The sequence below is a fragment of the Littorina saxatilis genome, linkage group LG8 (genome assembly GCF_037325665.1).
Source record: "Littorina saxatilis isolate snail1 linkage group LG8, US_GU_Lsax_2.0, whole genome shotgun sequence".
In the NCBI taxonomy this organism is placed as follows: Eukaryota; Metazoa; Mollusca; class Gastropoda; order Littorinimorpha; family Littorinidae; genus Littorina; species Littorina saxatilis.
In genome coordinates, this window is record NC_090252.1 from 37,484,883 (window position 1) to 37,508,175 (window position 23,293).

Below are 23,293 nucleotides of genomic sequence, written 5' to 3' on the forward strand. Positions count from 1 at the left end.
CTCCCTATCAGCGTACCTAAAACCTGCAAACCTGCAAAATAAAAAGCCAAGTGCAGTCCGAACACACACACACACACACACACCACACACACTAACACCCACACACCCAAATATCTCAGCTTACCCGAAACAACCCAAAAATTAAACCCAAAACAAAGTTTTAAATCAAAATGGCGCTCATGGACAATTTTTGAACGGCAGTTTAAAACAAAACAGGGGCGCCTTGACAATTTAAAGCCCTGGCACCGAGTCAGAAAGCACGGGGTGGGGTAAAGGCAGGCGTAGTGATTCAATGCGCCTTGAAGGCGACCCACAATTATGGATGCGCTGCTGCCTCATAATCAAGTTTGCACACAACACTTTGGGCGCTCAGGATGGCCGCGCTCCAATCAATTTGGGTGCGATTTGAAGAAAATTGAGAGAGAGAGAGAGAGAGAGAGAGAGAGAGAGAGAGAGAGAGAGAGAGAGAGACAGAGGGCGGGGAGACAGAGAGAGATAGGGGAGAGAGAGAGAGAGAGGGGGGGAGAGAGAGAGAGGGACAGAGTGAGTGAGAGAGAGAGGGGGGAGGGAAGGAGAGAGAGAGAGGGAGAGGGAGAGGGAGAGAGAGAGAGAGAGGGAGAGGGAGAGAGAGGGAGAGATAGAGAGAGTGAGGGAAAGAGAGAGAGAGAGGGAGGGAGAGAGAGGGAGGGAGAGAGAGAGAGTGAGAGTGAGGGGGAGAGAGGGGGAGAGAGAGAGAGAGAGAGAACGAAAGAGAGGGAGGGAGGGAGAGAGAGAGAGACAGAGAAAGAGAGTGAGTTAAGGGTTTAGGTGAAAGAAGGGGCTAGCGTTGGTTAATTCAGAACTATTAGCCACAAATGCACCAAACAAACAAATCCAAAGAAAAAGGGAAACTGCTGAGCAAACTCACCTGCTTAAGGTCTGCAGGACGACGCAGGTCTTTACCGTAAGCTGATATAACTGTCTGGGCCTCCTCGCTCCTACAAAGAAGAAACCCACAATAGATTAAATAAAATTTCCCGAAAGCGACGTTTGGCTGCCTGAATGGCGAGGTAAAAACGGTCATACAATTTAACACCCACTCATGCAAAAGTGAATGTGGCAGTTTCAGCCTATGAACGAAGAATAAGATTACATGCAGGGATGGCCAAATCGTCCGCCCGGTCACCAGGGGCGAGTAAAAAATCCACCGAGCACGAGCCCGGCTGGCCAATGAAAATTCTGGTCAAATGCGACCCTTTTGGTTGTAATATCGGGATTTAAAGCCATATTAACACTGCAGATCAACTGTGGTATGTATCGGGCCAGCAACATTTCTGTCGGCTAGTGAACCTCTTGAAGCTTCAAGTGTAACAATGAAATTCTTTTTAAATTTTCATCGTAGCAAATGGTGTCAACGTGTAGCATTGTCAAACATTTATTTGCACGTCCACATTTACGCGATCTTGCGTAAAAATATACATTTTTTAACAAGTTTATCCAGAAAGCAGGAACATGCGTCAATTATTAGAGAGTGTCTGCAGGACCACTTTTCAGTGTAGACAATGTTTTATGAACCATATCCTGACCACTACATGGAGTGGGAGCAGTACCAGCACTCACAAGAAAGAGGCAACTGTTGCATACTTGTGATTATTTGTTTGAGCGTAGCAATTTTAAGCTTTGTGTAACGGAGTAGCAATTTGTCTTAAAACGTAGGAATTGTTACGCTAGCTGAAAGCGTACCAGTGGGCACCTCTGACAACCACTGTAAAAAGCAACAAATCAATCAATCAATCAATCAATATGAGGCTTATATCGTGCGTATTCCGTGGGTACAGTTCTAAGCGGAGGGATTTTTTTTTGATTTTTTTAAAATGTTTTTATGCAATTTATATCGCGCACATATTCAAGGCGCAGGGATTTAGCTCAGACAAATTTAGCTTTACAGGCACAGTCCTTCTCATGTAAACGATTGGGCCGACTATCTCAGATCTGGTAAGGCTTTTACATGGGACGGGACCCGCCCTCCACTTGGACTCATACCAACAATCAAATGCCTTGGATGCTTTATGTGCAGAGTGGGATTTTTGTTGTTGATTTCATTTATCAAAATCCACTACGTTGGTAACCGGCACGGTTGGCCTAGCGGTAAGGCGTCCGCCCCGTGATCGGGAGGCCGTGGGATTCGAACCCACCGGCCGGGTCATACCTAAGACTTTAAAATTGGCAATCTAGTGGCTGCTCCGCCTGGCGTCTGGCATTATGGGGTTAGTGCTAGGACTGGTTGGTCCGGTGTCAGAATAATGTGACTGGGTGAGACATGAAGCCTGTGCTGCGACTTATGTCTTGTGTGTGGCGCACGTTATATGTCAAAGCAGCACCGCCCTGACATGGCCCTTCGTGGTCGGCTGGGCGTTAAGCAAACAAACAAACAAACAAACAACGTCGGTATATTTATATGTGTCCAAATGGATGGATAGTACGTCTTATCCCATGAAAAAGATCTGAGATAGTGAGCAGAAGTTTGTTTGTTTGTTTGTTTGTTTGTTTGTTCGTTCATGGGCTGAAACTCCCACGGCTTTTACGTGTATGACCGTTTTTACCCCGCCATTTAGGCAGCCATACGCCGCTTTCAGAGGAAGCATGCTGGGTATTTTCGTGTTTCTATAACCCACCAAACTCTGACATGGATTAAAGGATCTTTTTCGTGCGCACTTGGTCTTGTGCTTGCGTGTAGACACGGGGGTGTTCGGACACCGAAGAGAGTCTGTACACAAAGTTGACTCTGAGAAATAAATCTCTCGCCGAACGTGGGGACGAACTCACGCTGACAGCACCAACTGGATACAAATCCAGCGCGCTACCGACTGATCTACATCCCCGCCCTCAGTGAGCAGAAGTGTTTTGCAAGGGAAGGTCTGTGCTAATTAACATCAGCCTCAATGAAACAATCACAGGAACACAAAACAGACAAATGCATTTCTGTTGGGTCGGACTGTCAATTAACTTCCGAGGTGCAGAGAGAAAGTGTAAGGGAGATAACTGCAAAACTGGAATTAGTCATGATCCTCTTTCTTTTCTACTTCTAGCCTCCCCTTTTTGGTGAAAAGGACACTGGTCGCAAAAGGAATAGTAAACCCATCGCTCATCAATCAGTGAAGCCAAAGCGACGCCATGTTAGTACACCAGAAACAATTAAACCATGCAGCTATTATGCTGCAAGCAACATTACGGACTGGGAATATATTTCTTTGCACTTCTGAGACTCGGAGGCTAGAGCTTATCAAGTCAAGTCCCAAAAGGCAAACAAAACACTGTATACAGTTGAACCTGTCCTGGTGACCACCTCTCAATAGCAACCACCTCTCAATAGCAACCACCTCAAAGAATCCATGATGATCTTTTGTTTGTGTGTAAAATACCTTTAATCTGAGCAGCTCAAGCAAGACATCCGTCCCACATGCTCTTTGCTATGGTTTAAATGTCGCGAGAGCTTTGAACATCGAGTCTTCGTATCTCTAGCAAGATATCAATCCCACACACTTTGCTATGCTTCATGTGAGCTTATGAGAGCTTGGAATATCAAGAAGATAGATTTCATTTTGCTTAGCAAACATCCGTCTATAAAGACCTTTTTTGATCAGTCCCAGTTGCATGGTGGTGATAGACAGGTTTCACTGTATTTCTGTACTATCCTTTGTGTTTGTGTCAGCGTGTGTGTGCCTCTGTGTGTGTGTGTGTGTGTGTGTGTGTGTGTGTGTGTGTGTGTGTGTGTGTGTGTGTGTGTGTGTGTGTGCCTGTGCCTGTGCGTGTGTGTGTGTGTGTGTGTGTGTGTGTGTGCATGTGTGTGTGTGTGTGTGCGTGTGTGTGTGTGTGTTGCATGTGTCTGTGTGTGTGTGTTTTCAGCAGCAGTACTGTAGTTGAGCTATTTATGTATAATAAATATTTTTACTTGTGAGCTTTGAAATTCATGTATGTGCATTGCAAATTTTGTAAATTGTATTAGTTTATTTTGATGTGTTTAATTATTTGACTTGGAATTATGTGGGTTAAAACTTTCCAAAGTGTATAAGTATATTATGATGTGTATTATTTGATTTGGAATTGTGTACAGAATAATTTATTTACGCATGTTTTTATTATGAGGCACTTAGAACTGTTTAAGGATTTGCTTCAAATAAATATCCTCATTATCAATATTATGAATTAAAAAGCTGTACTCACGTGCCAAGCGTGCTCTCAAAGGCAACAACAGCGTTGTCCCTCTCCAGCGCCAAGACTAAGGATGGTCCGCATGTTAACTGAGACACCTGGGATAAACAAACAAGAGAAGCAAATACTTATACGACTCACCACCTGTAATGAATCACAGTGGAACCGTCATGAAATTACACGATGATAGTGTGTCAACGTTGATATAATTTTTTGGTATAGCGCTGCATTGGCTGTTAAGGTAAGTATTCATGTGGAAACGGACACAGCATTGCAGTGACAGTGTACTACAGAATGACCAACTCACGGCCTCAAAGCTGCCGCTGTGCAGAATGTGTAGGAACTGCTCCGCTTGCTGCTGGCTCATCCACACCATGCGAGCTCCCACCAACTCAAACCTGCACACAAAATAATCCATTATCATTTTTAACGCACAAACCACATACACACTATGAGTAAAAGACAAAGGGCGTTATAGCAAGCTGATCCAGCCAAAACATGTCCAAATGAACGCACAAACTTTGGGAATATGTATCTTCTTCTTCTTCTTCAGCGTTCCAGAAATTCTGGTGACGTGCGAGCTCGTTTGCCCATTTGCGTTCCCCACACTACTCTGAGAGCATAGTCAGCTTCACTTCGTTTTCGTTGAGAAGGCATGCTGGGTATTTTCGTGTTTCCATAACCCATCGAACTCCGACATGGATTGCAGGATCTTTTCCGTGCACACTTGGTCTTGTGCTTGCGTGTACACACAAAGGGGGTTAAGTCACTAGCAGGTCTGCACATAAGTTGACCTGGGAGATCGGAAAAATCTCCACTCTTAACCCACCAGGCGGCAGCGACCGGGATTCGAACTCACGACCTCCCGTTTAGGAGGCCGACGTCTTACCACTGCGCCACTTCGCCCGTCGAATATGTATCTAAAAATGCCTAGCTTGAGGTATACCCGTTACACGATTATTTTTTAAGACCCCCCAATTTAAGACTAACTCCCTTTTAAAACCCTGTTTTTTCAGACTTTTTGTTCATAACCTCTGTAAATTTACCCCCATTGTAAGACTCCCACCCTTTTAAGACCCAATTTTCTCAGTTTTTTTGAGGTCTGTATATATATGTGTTCTTCTTTCACAGGCGTTCTGTCCCTCCTTGGTAAGACTTGATTTTCTCTTTTTTTAAAAATTTTTTTTTAAAGGGGGGTTCTATGTACAACAAAAAAGTGAGACAGACGCCTTACCCTCGGCTAAGCAAAAGGGAGAGAATGTCTTCGAACGGCGCCTCTTTGCCGCCATCCCTGCAGCACCTCCTGGTGAGCGACGGAGGGAGCACCAGACACGTCGTCTGCATCAGCAATGTGTGCGCCTCTGTGTGAAGGAGAAAACAGGGAGAGCAGAAAGTGTTACGGGTCATTGCTCTGGTGAACTAGACCATACAGTATACACTGAGAACGGTGTTTGTGTGAGCAGGACATTTTTCTGTGTTCTTCCGTTTGTGTGTGTGTGTGTGTGTGTGTGTGTGTGTATGTGTGTGTGTGTGTGTGTGTTTTGTGTGTGTGTGTGTGTGTGTGTGTGTGTGTGTGTGTGTGTGTGTGTGTTTGTTTTGTGTGTGTGTGTGTGTGTGTTGTGTGTGTGTGTGTGTGTGTTTGCGTGTGTGTGTGTGTGTGTGTGTGTGTGTGTACTTGTGCGTGCATGTGTGTGTATGTGGGTACAGATGTGTGTGTGCATGCGTGCGTGCATACATGTGAATGTGTATGTGTGTGTGCATGTGTATGTGTGTGAGTACATGACACGTCATCTGCATCAGCAATGTGTACACCTCTGTGTGAAGGAGAAAACAGGAAGAGCAGAAAGCGTTACGGGTCATTGCTCTGGTGAAATAAACCATTAAATACACTGAGTACACAATGCAATGTTAAATATACCAAAGTAAAATATCATTTTACAAATTTGTCACTTTACAAATCACATACACACACACTGTGACACACACAAACTGTGACACACACACACACACACATACACACACACACACACACACACACTCACACCAAAGCAAATAATTAACACATACATATCCATGTAAATATACAAACTGTTAAATGTATGTAAAGAGACATCCTAACTTACTTTGCTCAGTGACAGAGATATGGGGCATCCCAGGTTTGTCTTGTAGATTGGCGTCAGTGCGCACAGCATGTCGTCTTTTGTGGAAGTTTACGTCCATCATGCCGTCCACTGCTGGACACGGGATCTACACACAGAGTTTGTGGAGAACATGACATTTCAGTTTTAGAACTTTTATCACCACATTGCTGGGAAATTCAGCTTATTTCCTCCCAGTGGACAGCTAGCAGTAACAAGAGTCACACTACCTAGGTGTTTGTCTATCTGTGTGTTTAGGTGTCCCCCAGTGGACAGCTAGCAGTAACAAGAGTCACACTACCTAGGTGTTTGTCTATCTGTGTGTTTAGGTGTAATCGGCCATCTCCACTTCTGACAGAATTAGGCAAAAAAGAAAAAATAGTCTGTTTACGGTAACCCGACCGACCCTATTTTTTTCGCGCGACCCTAGACTTATTTTTGGCATTTGGGAAAAAAAAAAAAAAAAACCACACAATAACGTAAAAATATGGTTTTTTGGAAAAAAAATAAAAATAAAAAAAAATCCCGACCTACCGACCCTATTTTTTTGGCCTATGTTACCGTAAACAGACCTTTTTTTTGGCCTTACCAAGGTCTTTCACGTAACACAGTGTTGACACGAGGGTGGGACATGGATAACATTCTCTAAGTCTGCCCATAAAGTTGACCCATGTTTATCCTGGCCTGGATTTGAACCAACAACCCAAAGCTCTGCCAAGTCCAGTGTTCCACCAACTAAACTACCAGGACCCTCATAACAGTGAAATATTAGCCTAGCTTTTCGTGAATCCAAAACGGTTTGAAAACGTTACTAAATAAACTGTCTGTCTGTCCATCTTGGCTTAATTCGCTCTGTCTCTGCATGTACCTCTGTGTTGGTCACTCTCTGTCTCTGTCTGTCTGTTTGTCTCTCACACCCACGTACCCACACATTCGGTGACAGTCAGATTGAGAGCGAGAGGGACAAAGGACAGACAGACGGACAAAGGTAGAGAAAGAGACAGACAGACAGACTGAGAGAAAAAAAATACAGAGACAAGAAGGTATACACAGGTGTGCACAAACACAGACACACCTATAGACAAACTCACACAGACCGACAGACAGACAAACACACACACACACACACACACACACACACACAATGTCGCACACACACACACACAAACACAGACACACCTATAGACAAACTCACACAGACTGACAGACAGAAAGACAGACAAACACACACACACACACACAATGTCGCACACACACACACACAAACACAGACACACCTATAGACAAACTCACACAGACCGACAGACAGAAAGACAGACAAACACAGACACACCTATAGACAAACTCACACAGACCGACAGACAGAAAGACAGACAGACAAACACACACACACACACACACACAATGTCGCACACACACACACACAAACACAGACACACCTATAGACAAACTCACACAGACCAACAGAAAGAAAGACAGACAAACACAGACACACCTATAGACAAACTCACACAGACCGACAGACAGAAAGACAGACAGACAAACACACACACACACACACACACACACACACACACAATGTCGCACACACACACACACAAACACAGACACACCTATAGACAAACTCACACAGACCGACAGACAGAAAGACAGACAAACACACACACACACAATGTCACACACACACCCACACACACACACACATACACACACACACACATACACACACACACACACACACTATCCCAGAATGTAACAGGTATACACCACAAGCCACCAGTACCTGTTCCATCTGCAAGTCATAGGTAGGGTTGCAGCACAGACCGTCAGGGAAGAACGCTCTCTGGTCCCACATGGCTTCAATGTGTGTGCGAGAGGCTGGAACAAAAAGGTTCAAGTCAATGATGTTGACAAAAATATGCTGCTGCTGTGATGATGATGACAACGAAGATGATGATGGGGAGGCGGAAGGGAAGGAGAAAAACTTTGCAATGAGTATGTTTTCTCTCATTTGTGTAATTATCTGAAAGCTGGGTCACGTGCATGGTGAAATGTTGCGTAAATATTTCATTTTCTGGTGTTGTGCACATTTCTTTTCTTGTACCACTGACACAAAATTAATCTTGTCAAAGTCAAGTCAAAGTCAAAGTCAAAGAGTTTATTTACCAAATGCAAAGCACAGGATTTTGTTATGGTGTATGCATAAAACTTCACACTCCTTCCACACGCATATATCATAATAACTATGTACAGATAAAGTGTTCAATTTCACTGGGCCTATTTACGTGTGTATACCAACCAGACAGTTCAAAACGGACTGGTTGTTCTTTTAGCACCAATTTGACAGGAGTAATCACAGGTTGCATGGATAAAGATAAATGAATTCCCTAAAATCATATCTAAAAATATAGTCATCAATATAATAAATCCGAGTACATGCTAACACAGTTATTCAAAGGACACAACCCTTACATCTATTAAGATATTTCATTTGTTCCGTGTCGACAGTGACGCAATTTGAAGCCCCAGCATGCACGAAAATGCACAAAATCTACATTTCTTTAAAATGTACAGCAATCCTCAGCAAAGTGGAAATGAATATTGCAATAATGTACAGTCAACCATTCCCAATACCACCATCCCAAAGGATCTCCATTGACATTTTTCCCTGTTCAATTCACCTCAATGCCACAATAAACACCTGTCTACAAGGACCTGTTTTAACTGGTCCCATGGGTGTCCGTCATTAACAGGTTCGACCGTGACCTGAATGCCAACCTTCAGAACTGAACACTCACCGAGAGACAATGACCCTCATCACAAACCGCTGGGCGTCGACCTTCAAAGAGAAGACAGACAGCTAGCTACCAGCCCACCCAAGAACCCATCCTCCATCTGACTCGAGCAGAACAGACGGCCATCTTCCGCCTTTGTACGGGACACTACGGTCTGAAGGCACACCTCAAAAGGACAGGCGTTGCACCTACAGCTCTGTGTGACTGTGGCGTCAGGAAGAAGAGATTCTGCAGCACGTTCTACAAGCATGTCCTCTGCTTGCCCCCCTGCGCGACCAGACCTGGCCAGAGAGGACAACTCCTGATACAGGGGACTTCCACTAAATCGCGGTCCACTATATCGCAAATTCGGCTATATTGCGAAGACCTCTTGGACCCTGAAAAAAACAGGACCAACCTTTAAAAACAAATTTTTTTTTGTTTAAATTTTAACCGCGGACTCCCCTTTCACCCATTGTTTCGCGAATCGGATATATCGCGATCTCAAATCTTTGGACCCCAAATACCGCGATATAGTGGAAGTCTACTGTACTAAACTTTGGGGAACTGTACACTGGAAGACCTGCGCCGAACTTGCCAGTCCATAAGAACAGCAGGCCTAAGACTAAGAGTGACACAACCGTTGAACGCTGAGGAAGAAGAACACTCACCATAGAGTCCATTGTGAACAGAGTCAGCACCATAGATCCCACGCCAGTAGAACTGGTTCTGGCGTCGCGCCTGTAGGGGGTCCTCAGGGCCGATCAGGTCGCGCAGTTTCTTCACTGCGTTTTCACGACACAGCGCCATGTAGATGCTGGGCTCCGACGTCAGGTACTCAAGGTGAAGGTCGTGCAGCTGGCTGGTGTTCTGTCAGAATTGTATCAAAGATGTTATTATCAAAAAAAAGGTCAAACACGTTTGAGAATGAAAAGCTCTTGTTCCTTTCAATGTTTTTATTATTCTCTCAGCTGCCAGGATATTGGTTCCGTATAACTTTCACTCACTCTACTGCAGATGTCGTATGCATTTAGAGCGCTTACTTTCCTTTGTTTCTCACATTTCAAACTCGTTTGCTTCTAGTCTGACGAGTGGTAAGACGTAGGCCTCTTAATCGGAAGGTCGAGGGATCGAATCGCGGCCGCCTGGTGGGTTAAGTGTGGAGATTTTTCCGATCTCTCAGGTCAACTTATGTGCAGACCTGCTAGTGGCTTATCCCCCTTCGTGTGTACACGCAAGCACAAGACCAAGTGCGCACGGAAAAGATCCTGTAATCCATGTCAGAGTTCGGTGGGTTATAGAAACACGAAAATACCCAGCATGCTTCCTCCGAAAGCGGCGTATGGCTGCCTTAATGGCGGGGTAAAAACGGTCATACACGTAAAATTCCACTCGTGCAAAAAACACGAGTGTACGTGGGAGTTTCAGCCCACGAACGCAGAAGAAGAAGAAGAAGCTTCCAGTCTGTTTAATGATGATTTTTTCTTCCTTCATGGGCTAAAACTCCCATGTTCACTCATGTTTTTGAACAAGTGGATTTTTATGTGTATGACCATGTTTACCCCGCCATTCAGGCAGCCATATGCAGCTTTCGGAGGAAGCATGCTGGGTATTTTCCTGTTTTCATAATCCACCGAACTCTGACATGAATTACAGCCAGGATTTTAACTTACGACCTTCCAATTAGGAGGCCGATGTCTTATCCACTGGGCCACTGCGCCCGTCTGTCATGTCCAACATGTTTGTCACAACACATGTCATGTTCTAAACACGTTCTACAATAACACCTAAATCTCACAGGCGACTCACCTCAAACTCCAAAGCCAAAAAGCGCTCTGCCAGCTGCGAGCTCATCAAGTCTAGCCTGAAGCCCACGATGGTGAAGCCCTCGTGCAGCACTCGCCTCACGATCTTGGCCAGGTGTTTGCGAGCGGCGCGAGGCTTGATGAGCAGGAAGGTGGTGAGGGGGATGCCGTCGCACAGCAGCATTTCTGGAACGTTCTCCTGCGTCAGGTCTTGCTCTTCCACCGACTTGAGGAGAATCCTGGGTTTGGAGCCTTCCACGTTTCTGTGGACAGAGGTGAGGTGGTTAGATAATTATGGAGTGGTTCAAGTGTAAAGTAAAAATAAGGCAAGTCTCACAGACACACTGGCAGACAGTATGTATGCACACACACACACACACACACACACACACACACACCCCCCCTCCGCCCCTACCCCCACACACTCACACACACTACACCAACCCCCCTCCCCCCCACACCCACACCCACACACACACAACACCCACACTCACCCTAGCTCAGTCCACTCCAGCGTGTCGTAATACAGCCGCGACTCGGGCAAGCAGGGAAGCAACATGCGCGAGTCGGGGTCGGGAAACAGCTCATGGGCGGAGAAGAACAACCTCACAAACATGTAGGTCTCCTTGGGACTGCGCGACATGAGACGCGTCGGGTGGGGAGCGTCCCGGCTGCGGAGACGAGCGGAGGTGGAGTTTTGGGGGATGGTGGTGGTGGGGGTGGTGACGGGGAGGCAGACGAAGGGTTCCAGCTTCTTGAAGGCGTTGACGCCGCGGATTGCAAACACCACAGCAGGCTCTGCGAGACAGGTGAGACAGCACACACGTTGTGTATAAAAAAAGTTAAAGAAGAAAAACTGTGGTGACTGCGCGGGAGAGCGATAAATCAAAAGACAAAAGAGTCTTTAACTTTTTTTGTATTTTTTGTTCATACGTGATTACAGTAATTTTTTTATCTCTTTATTATTATATAAAAAGTTAAATCAATACGGTGTTACCCCACATTTAAGACCTCTAACAATCGGAGAAAATCAGGCCGAAACGGGAGGGAGTCTTAAAATGGTAGTAAAGGACTGGGTGGCCGAGTGGTAACACACTTGCGCTCGGAAGCGAGAGGTTGCGAGTTCGACCCTGGGTCAGGGCGTTAGCAATTTTCTCCTGCCTTTCCTAACCTAGGTGGTGGGTTCAAGTGCTAGTCTTTCGGATGAGACGAAAAACCGAGGTCCTTTCGTGTACACTACATTGGGGTGTGCACGTTAAAGATCCCACGATTGACAAAAGGGTCTTTCCTGGCAAATTTGTATAGGCATAGATAAAAAAAAATGTCCACCAAAATACCCGTGTGATTTGCAATAATAGGCCGTGAAAAGTAGGATATGCGCCGAAATGGCTGCGATCTGCTGGTCGATGTGAATGCGTGATGTATTGTGTAAAACATTCCATCTCACACGGCATAAATAGATCCCTGCGCCTTGAGTCCGAGTCTGGAGATACGCGCGCGATATAAGACTTCATATAACAAATGTGAAATTGACGGGGTCTTGACAGGGGGGTGCCACTGTATACCCCCCCAAGAGGAGGTGCTAGGGGAACACAAGAGAACACAAATGTGACCCTCCACCACGGAATGAGTCGCATGTCACCTTTGCATGATTTTCATGTTTACATTTTCCAACAGAGTTTTTTTATGCTCTATCCAGTGGTGAACACCGTTTTAGAAAAGAGCAAAAACTGTTTGAGTTATAAGCCTGTGACTAAGGTGACCCTCACACTGTTACCAGACACTCCCCGGACTTATATTAAGCCTAGCGCAGAACCACGCGAGATGACATGCGACTCATTTCGTGGTGGAGGGTCACACATGTTAAAATACAAACAAAACTTCTGTTTAACGTCTAAACACTTGTACACCGAGGAGAGTCTGCACAAACTTGAATCTGGGTAATCCCCTTCCAAATGCGGGGGTTGATTCCACGTCGATAGCAACAACTGGTTTTAAAGCCAGCGCCGCTACTGACTGAGCTAAATCTAAAAAGAAAACAAGTCGCGTAAGGCGAAAATACAATATTTAGTCAAGTAGCTGTCGAACTCACAGAATGAAACGCAATGCCATTTTACTCGTAGCATCGTCAGGCCACCGCTCATGGCAAAGGCAGTGAAATTGACAAGAAGAGCGGGGTAGTAGTTGCGCTAAGAAGGATAGCACGCTTTTCTGTACCTTTCTTTGTTTTAACTTTCTGAGCGTGTTTTTAATCCAAACATATCATATCTATATGTTTTTGGAATCAGGAACCGACAAGGAATAAGATGAAAGTGTTTTTAAATTGATTTGGACAATTTAATTTTGATAATAATTTTTATATATTTAATTTTCAGAGCTTGTTTTTAATCCGAATATAACATATTTATATGTTTTTGGAATCAGCAAATGATGGAGAATAAGATAAACGTAAATTTGGATCGTTTTATAAATTTTTATTTTTTTTTACAATTTTCAGATTTTTAATGACCAAAGTCATTAATTAATTTTTAAGCCACCAAGCTGAAATGCAATACCGAACCCCGGGCTTCGTCGAAGATTACTTGACCAAAATTTCAACCAATTTGGTTGAAAAATGAGGGCGTGACAGTGCCGCCTCAACTTTCACGAAAAGCCGGATATGACGTCATCAAAGACATTTATCAAAAAAATGAAAAAAACGTTCGGGGATTTCATACCCAGGAACTCTCATGTCAAATTTCATAAAGATCGGTCCAGTAGTTTAGTCTGAATCGCTCTACACACACACACACACACACACACACACACACACACACACACGCACGCACGCACGCACATACACCACGACCCTCGTTTCGATTCCCCCTCGATGTTAAAATATTTAGTCAAAACTTGACTAAATATAAAAAGAAAGAAAAAAAACATCCACAAATCATACCATGGGCGAGGAACTGGACGCTACTCCTCCACCTGACGTCGCCAATCTCGTAGGGAGTGACCTCCCTTGTCTGGAAAGTGTTCATCCCCGCCAGCCATTTCATGCCCAGGAGCTCAAAGTCGCTCAGCCACGAATTGGTGGTGCTGAACGTCTGCAGTTTTTCTGGTGAACACAAGAATAATAATGATAATAATAATGCATAACATTTCTATAGCGCATGTATCCAGAGTTTAACTTTGCTCAAAGTGCTGTACAATCAAAATCCTACGACAACATAACATCATTTAACGTGCAATCACACACATATCAATGAATAACACATTGCTCTAAACAAAACATTATCACAAACACACAACACATGAGTAAATATATATATGTGAACAGCTCAGATCATGGGTAATTTTAACACCTTCACATTTAAATGCTTATTTTATAGCCATCCATTGAATTGAGAAGAAAACAAAGCATACTAAACTGCTAAGCATGAATCAAACAATAAGAAAATAAAAAGAACCAACAGCATCGTTTTGTATGTGTGGGTAGTAAACACGTTTTATTTACAAAACACGGCGGAAAATGGCGACAAATTTGTTGCACAGCGACAGGTCACTTTCTTCAACCAAGGCCAGTACTTTCATACATGACAAAGGAAAGCAAATATGGCCTGAATAATAAAGTTATAGTGTTCCTTTGCGTGTCTGAGTGATAAAACTGTTTTAACCAACTATCTTCTGAAACGTAATTGCACTCAGCAGATTTGTCTTCCGCTCATAACTTTCGTGTCACACGGTCTTTGCTACAAACAGATAGATCGCATTCTCGCAGAAAATCATTGACAACACAGACCAGTCATTTTTAGCATTGCATTTGGAGAGGGCTACTATTATAGTGTGTTTTAAGAAAGAAAAACATTACAGTATCGGCAGAACACGACCAAATGAGTTTTCGTGTCATAGCGTTATGGGCGTGAGATTGTGTTCTCACACTGTAGCAAAATCATTGACAACACAGACAAGTCAGTTTTAGCATAGACATTGGGAAAGGCTACTATTATAGTGTGTTTTAGGAAAGAAAAACATTATAGTATCAGCAGAACACGACCAAATCATGACAAATGAGTTTGCGTTTTGGGCGTTATGGGCGTTTTTTCACACTGCAGATCATATCTCAAAAACTACGGAGTGGATCTTTATGAAATTTGATATGGATATTTTTGACTGGATTTTCTCATAGAAGGTTTTTCCGTTTATTGATAGGACAGTTTGATGACGTCATATTTTACCGTTTGCCAAAAGGTCGAGGCAGCACTTTCACAGTTACAGTTTTTCATCAATTTGATCGAATTTCTTATCACACAATCTCAGATCTAGGCCGGATTATGGGATTGCATTTCAGTTTGGTCACTTAAAGTTTTGTTATTGAAATGTTTGTTCGAAATATGTCATTTTTTCAAATTTTTAAAAACTAATATTTGAAACAAAAAATTTATATTAGTGTATTCCCTATTGCGTCCTGTATCTAAAACGATATAGTTTTGTTGTTTTGTATTGATAATTATGCTTAAAAATGAAGAAAACCGATAAATAACCACTATCTTTATTTATGAAAAAAGACACTTAAAAACAACTTCTATCTATTCCTTACCATTTTCTGATTCCAAATATATATAGTTTCATGGTGTTTGACGTTGAAAATAGGCTAAAACTTAACAAACTCGGATCGTTGAATGGAAATTATACTTCCAAGCTCCGTGCAGCTGACAACATGATAAAAACACGTCATTTCAAGTGTGGAACAAGCACATGACGTCATACTGAAAGGTGATAAATTATGGCTTCCCCTTGCGACGTTTTATTTCAAACATGGTAAACATGTTAAAGGGGTTTCTTTCTCAGATTTCGTTTTGCCCTCTGTCTGTCTCTCTGTGTTTCCGTCTGTCTGACTGATTCAATTAAATGTGTAATTCCTTAGTTTTGCAAAAGTCAAACTAAGTATATACCTAATTGATACAAGTCTCTAAATTTTTCTTGTAAACTTGTGAGTTTTATTCAAAACAAATGTAATTGGTGTTTTAACCGCAATAATGGGGCATGCTGTGATGCTAGAAGAATGTGTGTTTACGAGCAGAAAAAAGCCTATTAAAGTCAAGAATCGTGTTTTTCTTTTTTCTATTTTCACCTTGTAGCTTCCTACAGACACTATGCAACAGTGTGGTACCACTTACAGTGCAATATCTTGTACTTTATTTTTGACGTCTGTGCAACACTTCATTGACCCATGATCTGAGCTGTTCACATATAAGGCAAGGATATAATGTCTATTGCTGCAAACACATAAGGGTCAAACAATATAAGTGAACGTAGCAATTGGAGCTGTGAATCGGGACTTGCGCTATAGAAAAGTGATTTAGTAGTAGTAGTAGTAGTAGTAGTAGTAGTAGTAGTTTGTTTGTTTGTTTGCTCACCGCCCAGCCGACCACGTGCTGCTCTGACATATAACGTGCGCCACACACAAGACAGAAGTCGCAGCACAGGCTTCATGTCTCACCCACTCACATTATTCTGACACCGGACCAACCAGTCCTAGCACTAACCCCATAATGCCAGACGCCAGGCGGAGCAGCCACTAGATTGCCAATTTTAAAGTCTTAGGTATGACCCGGCCGGGGTTCGAACCCACGACCTCCCGATCACGGGGCGGACGCCTTACCACTAGGCCAACCGTGCCAGTTAGTAGTAGTAGTAGTAGTAGTAGTAGTAATCCCAGCGAAGCTGGAGGTATCCCGTGAACGCTATACTGTAATCGATTTGAGAAATGTGCATACCGAATAATACATGATAAAGAAGGATTCTTTGTGCCCGAAAATGGGCCACAGTTGGAGATGGAAGTTCACCAAAAATTGGGACCATACTAACAAAAATACGGTGGGTAAAATTGGCGCCCCCATTTTTTGAGCAAACGCCACCCAAGGCCGCTTTGGACGGGTAGAAATTCCGTAGTTTCCAAGTCTATGGATAAAGCTCGCGTAAGAAGAATACGTCACGGTCGAAAGTCTTTGACGTCAATTAATGCATCATGACGTCATGCCTCCCTGTAGTCTTTCTCTCTCGCGCGGTGTGTGTGTTTGTGTTCATTTTGTGCACATGTGTTAGTGTTACTGTTTGTGTGTGTGTGTGTGTGTGTGTGTGTGTGTGTGTGTGTGTGTGTGTGTGTGTGTGTGTGTGTGTGTGTGTGTGTGTGTGTGTGTGTGTGTGTGTGTGCGCGCGCACGCGTGCATGAGTCTGTACTCGTGTGTGTGTGAGTGTGTGTGTGGTGTGTGTATATGTGTGTGTGTATTTGTGTGTGTATGTGTGTGTGTGTGTGTGTGTGTGTGTGTGTGTGCACGCGTGCATGAGTCTGTACTCGTGTGTGTGTGTGAGTGTGTGTGTGTGTGTGTGTGTGTGTGTGTGTGTGTGTGTGTGTGTGTGTGTGTATTTGTGTGTGTGTGTGCACGCGTGCACGAGTCTGTACTCGTGTGTGTGTGAGTGTGTGTGGGGTGTGTGTGTGTGTGTGTGTATTTGTGTGTGTGTGTGTGTGCGCGCACGCGTGCATGAGTATGTACTCGTGTGTGAGTGTGTGTGTGGTGTGTGTGTGTGTGCATAAGTGTAAGTGTGTGCGTGTATGTGTGTTTGTAAAGGTGTGTATGTCCGTCTGTCCATATGTGCGTATGGGTGTGTGTTTTGTGTGTATGAAGTTTTTGTGAGAGAGTGAGTGAGTGCGTGTGAGTGAGTGTGTGTATGTGTGCGTGTGTGACTTGGGGTGTGTGTGTGTGTGCGTGTGTGTGTGTGTGTGTTTTTGAGAGAGAGAGAGAGAGAGAGAGAGAGAGAGAGAGAGAGAGAGAGAGAGAGAGAGAGAGAGAGAGAGAGAGAGAGAGAGAGAGAGAGAGAGAGGTTTGTCTTTCGCTGGGGTATGCAGTGCCTTGGCGTTGCACATCTACTTAATTCTAAGCTTGGCGTAACAGCATAGCAATTCATTGGTCTTAAAGCGTTGCATATGCTATGCCGAAATTGGCCGCTGTGCCTTCAAATGACAACTCACGCAAAAAACTGCCCCAGTCCTTCAGGAGGTCCTTGCCCAGCAGGATGAGGACCACCACCTGTTCCAGCTCCTTGTTGCTGTACAGGGGGCGCATCGGGCCGCGCATGTCACACATCGGGTCAAAACTCGGACACTGAAACACCACAAATCACAGACTATGTCAAAATTGAGACACTCTAACAGGACAAATATTACATGGGGTCAAAACTGGGGCACTGAAGCAGGATAAATGACACATGGGGTCAAAACTGGGGCACTGAAGCAGGATAAATGACACATGGGGTCAAAACTGGGGCACTGAAGCAGGATAAATGACACATGGGCTCAAAACTGGGAATGGTATATATTTTCCTTCAAGGACAAACCACACAACTGGTCAAAATTGAGACACTGCATGGGCACTGAAACTAGACAAATCACACAGACTGCATCAAACCTAGAGAAGAAAAAATAAGAGTAACAGGACAAATGACACATTGGGTCAAAACATGGACACTGAAACACGAAAAATCAAAGACTGAGACAATTTAACCGCTAAAACTTGTAAGTTCATAGGATAGCGATTCGTCTGCATGGGGGAGATGGAAACAATTTCAAAATCAAAATGTACCAATGAACAGTATGGTATATGTTTTCACAGAATGAGTCAAAACTGGGACACCGAAACCAGACAGGTCACACATGGGATCAAAACTGCATGGGCATGCACTGAAACAGAACAAATCACAGAATGCATCAAACCTAAAAAAACAAAACAGGACAAATCCCACACAGGGTCAAATTGACTCAAGACTGGCAGACCGAAATAGCTTGTTTGCTTAACGCCCAGCCGACCACGAAGGGCCATATCAGGGGGGTGCTGCTTTGACATATAACGTGCGCCACACACAAGACAGAAGTCGCACAGTGAAACAGGACAAACAACTCTCACATAAGGTCAAAACGTAAGAAGAACCAATCACACATGGGTGTCAAAGGGCTCCCCTCAAAAGCTCTGTACCTAGAGGCTTCCGGAACCTCAACTTCAATGTTGTGTGCATGTGTGCGTGTCTTCCTTCTTCTTCTTCTTCGTTTATGGGCTGAAACTCCCACCTTCACTCACATGTTTTTTTGCCCGAGTGGATTTTTTTACCGTTTTGACCCTGCCATTCAGGCAGAAACGCTGATTTCGTGTGCGTGTCATTTTGAAAATGCTGGTATTCTCAGTGGGGAAAAAGGCTGTACGTACCTTGCTGAAGTCACCGCCAAGTGAGACGAGCAGAGAGTCAGAGTAGTCGGTGGTGTGGAACAGGTGGATCAGGTCAAACTTGCTGATGGCTCTGTCCTCCATTCGCTCTGAAAACAACATCAAATCAGCTTTGGCCAGGGAGTGGGGGGGGGTGAGGAGGGGGTGGGGGGGAAGCAGTGCTCAATCTTGGGATCCAGGAGGCAAATCCACCCAAAAATGAAAGCATTTTAATTATTTGTGGCACAATTTTGGGCCACTACAAGCAAATAAGAGCCAAAAATCATTGCACCTTAAAAAGTTTCTGCCTGATTTTGGTTTTCCGCAATCCAGAAACCTATCCTGACACCATTTTCAAAATCCGGATGTCCGCATTTTCGAATGGTAATGTCAAAATTTGGATTCCGGATTTCCCAATGGGAATTTCCAAAACTGAAATTCCAAATTCCCCACTGGGAATTTCACATGCAGAATTCTGAATTTCCCAAAAGGAATTTTAAAATGTGGAATTCTGAATTTTCCAATGGGTACTTTCATCCCTGCAAGTCAAAGACAAGAGGAATTCCTGAAGGTTTGAGAATAAGCACAACACTAGCCACTCGCCCTCACCACAATAGCCACTCACCCACACCACTAGCCACTCACCCACGATGTTTTCACTCTTCAGCTCGTTGACCAGGATCCGCACCAGGGAGGAAGCGTGATGCGAGGCGTTCTCTCGCTCCAGCAGCAGCAGGGTGCAAGGGGAGCAACTCTCCTGCTGCTGCTTCCCGCTGTCGATGTCGGCCACGTCCAGGTTGACGCCAGGGCAGAAGAAAGAGTGCACCGCCGAAGGAACGCCTGTGAAAGAAGAATTAACAAATCTGTCAGCAGTGTTGTCCTCAGGCCTTGGTCTCGTCGAAGCATATTGACACTTAACCTTTACCACGCCAATGGCGATTATGAGTGCAGAGCGACACCTCTCTCCTGCAGCCAGCGGCGATAGTAGCCGCCTTGCATAGGGTGTCGGAAATTCACGAAGAGGTGTTTTTGTGTATGTACTGTCGTGCTAAAAGCCAACCTAGAAAATAATCTGGCTGCAGGGGAGACAATGCCGAAAAATATGCGGAGTGCTAAAGGTTAATGTCCCAAATAGTCTCTTGTACGAGTTGTGGAACCCCCCTTTTACGACCTCTAAAAATCATGAGAAAATCAGGTCATAAAAAGGAGGGAGTCCGAATGAAAATGGGTGTAATTTTACAGAGGTTATGAACAGAAAGTCTGAAAAAACAACAGGGCCTAGCATTGGAAAAAGTGAGTTCAGCTTACAAAGGCGGGGATCTGGGGGCCGCAGGAGGCCCCCAGTGGGGTCCAGGGGCAAAGCCCCCCGAATTTGAAGATTTGTTAGTGTTGGCTGACCACGTTCAACAATGTCGCTTCGAGACATTATTTCAAGTCTAGAGCCACAAAACACCGGCACAAAGCATGCTCGCGTGATGCCAGAGGAAGTGCCTGCTCAAGCAAACTGTCAAACCGATTGAGAATTGAACCGAACGGCGCACAAAATGAAAGCTGGGACTGTTTGGGTTTACCGTTTGGGAATACAGTGGAACCCCTCTCTAGCGACCTTGAAAATGTTGACAAAAATCGGTCCTTATGGAGGGGGGTCCTTACAGAGGGAGGGGGCGGGGCCACAAAGAAAGTCACCTCAGATTTTCTTAAAAAAAGAAAACAGAGAAGTTTGAGTTGCTGACGACCGTTTCCTCAAGCAAACTGCTTCGATGTCATGTTTGACATTGTCGATGGTGTCCACCAGTTCTGGTGCATGTTTCAATGCAAAAAGAGTTAGTTTCTGAGCAAGCATTTCTTTACAGCAGTCCCTGCAATGATGAAGGCCCTCCGAGAAAGAGAGTGAAAAATCGGCCACCGTTCTCAGCATCGCGTATAGATCTGTGTGTAACCTCTTTCATTGACAAGATACTCTTGTTTCCCTGCAGCCTTGACCAGTGAGTCGGTTACCTAATTTGTGAACCCTTCAGTTGTGTTGCTTTGTCAAAAGTTAGACACAGTCAACTAGTTTTGCTCTGAGTGAACAGTGCAGCTGGCCTCAATTAGCCGGTGACACCTCTCTGGCCATAGCACCAAACAGTACATGGCTGGGGGGAGAGAGAGAGAGAGGGGGGGGGTGTAGCTGGCTAAACTCAGTGGGGTGTCCGGTGTCACTGAAGTCAGCAGGAAGAGCATTGGAGAGAAATAGAGAGGTGTACTCTTCCAAACAATTTCCAAGGATCAGTTGTCAGGGCTTAGGGAAGTCAGTGAGGGAGAGTGAGAGCGGCACGGTTTGTGTACAGTCCGACTGAAGAGTGAAAAGTCACTGCCACAAGATCGGCATGCAGTCAATAAAGCCAGACAAGAAGAATGATTATGACATGCGGCTCTATCTGCTGGTTTTTTATTCAAACTGGTTTTCAACGCTTATTCTCACAAAGCATCTGCACACCTGCCTCTGTGCTGTGTTTGAGTGGCTGCTTTCGTATGATGTCAGTGCATGGTGAGTGCGTTCACTGCCTTGTCACCACTTCCCCACCTTTTTCAGAATGTTTTCTTGGAGTTGGATAATTCTTTGAATTTGCGATTTTCCAACATCAAGACTTTTTGCAATTGCGATGGCAGTTTCTCCCTTTTTGTGTCTGTTCACAACATTCACTTTCGAGAGTTAAATATTTTCTTTTCTTTGTAGACGTCATGTCGATCTCCACTGCTCTTCTGTCCAAAGACTGTCTATTCTGACTGAATTGAACGGTGTGTGTTGGTCACGTGAGTTTGTTTTCTCGATGATTGGTTTGTGATGTTTACTCAGCCCACCCAACCATCACACCTCTCAGCGGTTAATTAGTGCCTTTGCTTACGCAGGACGGTTATAACTGGTTATAACCGGTTTGTCAGTGATGCGTTACGCTGACTGAGTCTTGGCTTTGTCTGACAAAGTCGTTACACAAGCTGTTAGGTCGGTCCTTAGACGTTAGAGCGGGGTGGTCGCTACACTGGTGACAACTATATAAGGAAAAACATCGGTTAAAAAAAAAGGGTCATTGTGGCGGGGTAGTCCTTAGAGAGGGGGGTCGTTGTGAGGGGTTCCACTGTAACAGGTTTTTGAATTTCGGCGTACACCAAATCGAATTCCGCGTACTGGAGATGTTATTTCGGCATAAAGTACGCCGAACGGCTTACAATGCTAGGTCCTGAAACAAGGTCTGAAAAAGGAGGGAGTCTGAAATTGGGGGGAGGGGGAGTTCCACTGTATAAGTAGTGTTGTTCTCAGACCTTGGTGTCGGCGTAGCGTATTAACACGTTATGTCCCAAATAGTCTCTTGTACCGGGGACAGTAGTGACGTCATGACATTTTGCGATGTACGTCAGCGAAGCTCGTGCACATGTGGTCTGTCTTGCTAAAAACAATGGCTGACGAACATGGTTTCGAAATCTGGAACTGTTGTTTTCTCCGATCCGTGACCAAGTGACGCAATATAGAACCACGCGTTCGTTTGAATCAATACTCTCCTCAGGCAGTGAAGTCTCCTAAATTGCTCAACACTATGGACAGTCGGGAGTGCAGTTATGTCCCGTGAATGAGCGAGTCAAAGTTTTATCGTGAAAACTGACGCTTTTCATGCACCTCCCGCTGTTAGTTTGCCTCTCTCTATGGATTATATTATGAAGCTGTTGAAAACATGCCGAGATTGTACTCTCCAAGGAAAGATCGATGGGACGATCATTTGAAGGTGCTTGTCTTGAGGCCATTTAGGGTTGAAAACTCTACAGCCAATTACTGATATAACGAACTAAAATGTATCTCCCTTGAGATTCGTTGTACCCGGACTCCACTGTACACACAAAACTTACCCTCACTACTCAGGTGAATCAAAAAAGTAACACAGCCTATTTTCTTACCCAGAGTGTTAGCTTTCTTGACAGACAAGCAAAGACGGCGGATGCCCCTCGGTTGAAAGGCGGCTTTCTGCTGCATGAGAGACACAAGAAAGCCTAAGACCCAGATGGGTACGATGGGGGATATCACCATGACAACGTGACTAAGCGTGGTGGCCGTCAAAGCAGCCGGTGGCCGTGAAGGCTTGGGTTCCAGCAATGGGTCTGAAAAAATCCAC

At 44.5% G+C, this 23,293-nt stretch overlaps 1 protein-coding gene across 1 annotated transcript in view; it reads right to left on the bottom strand.

Annotated features, from left to right (window-relative positions):
* Positions 1-23,293, bottom strand: part of LOC138973445 (dynein axonemal assembly factor 8-like) — a 79,008-nt gene that overhangs the window by 12,801 nt on the left and 42,914 nt on the right. Inside the window, exons 16-29 of the mRNA XM_070346166.1 lie at positions 23,079-23,279; positions 19,794-19,988; positions 19,152-19,258; positions 17,924-18,056; positions 13,847-14,008; positions 11,403-11,706; positions 10,913-11,171; positions 9,775-9,973; positions 8,113-8,207; positions 6,315-6,438; positions 5,426-5,552; positions 4,499-4,589; positions 4,204-4,289; positions 908-977 (exon numbers count right to left, since the gene is read on the bottom strand). Coding sequence (XP_070202267.1) covers positions 908-977; positions 4,204-4,289; positions 4,499-4,589; positions 5,426-5,552; positions 6,315-6,438; positions 8,113-8,207; positions 9,775-9,973; positions 10,913-11,171; positions 11,403-11,706; positions 13,847-14,008; positions 17,924-18,056; positions 19,152-19,258; positions 19,794-19,988; positions 23,079-23,279 — 2,153 coding nt within the window. The remainder of the gene's footprint in view (positions 1-907; positions 978-4,203; positions 4,290-4,498; positions 4,590-5,425; positions 5,553-6,314; positions 6,439-8,112; positions 8,208-9,774; positions 9,974-10,912; positions 11,172-11,402; positions 11,707-13,846; positions 14,009-17,923; positions 18,057-19,151; positions 19,259-19,793; positions 19,989-23,078; positions 23,280-23,293) is intronic.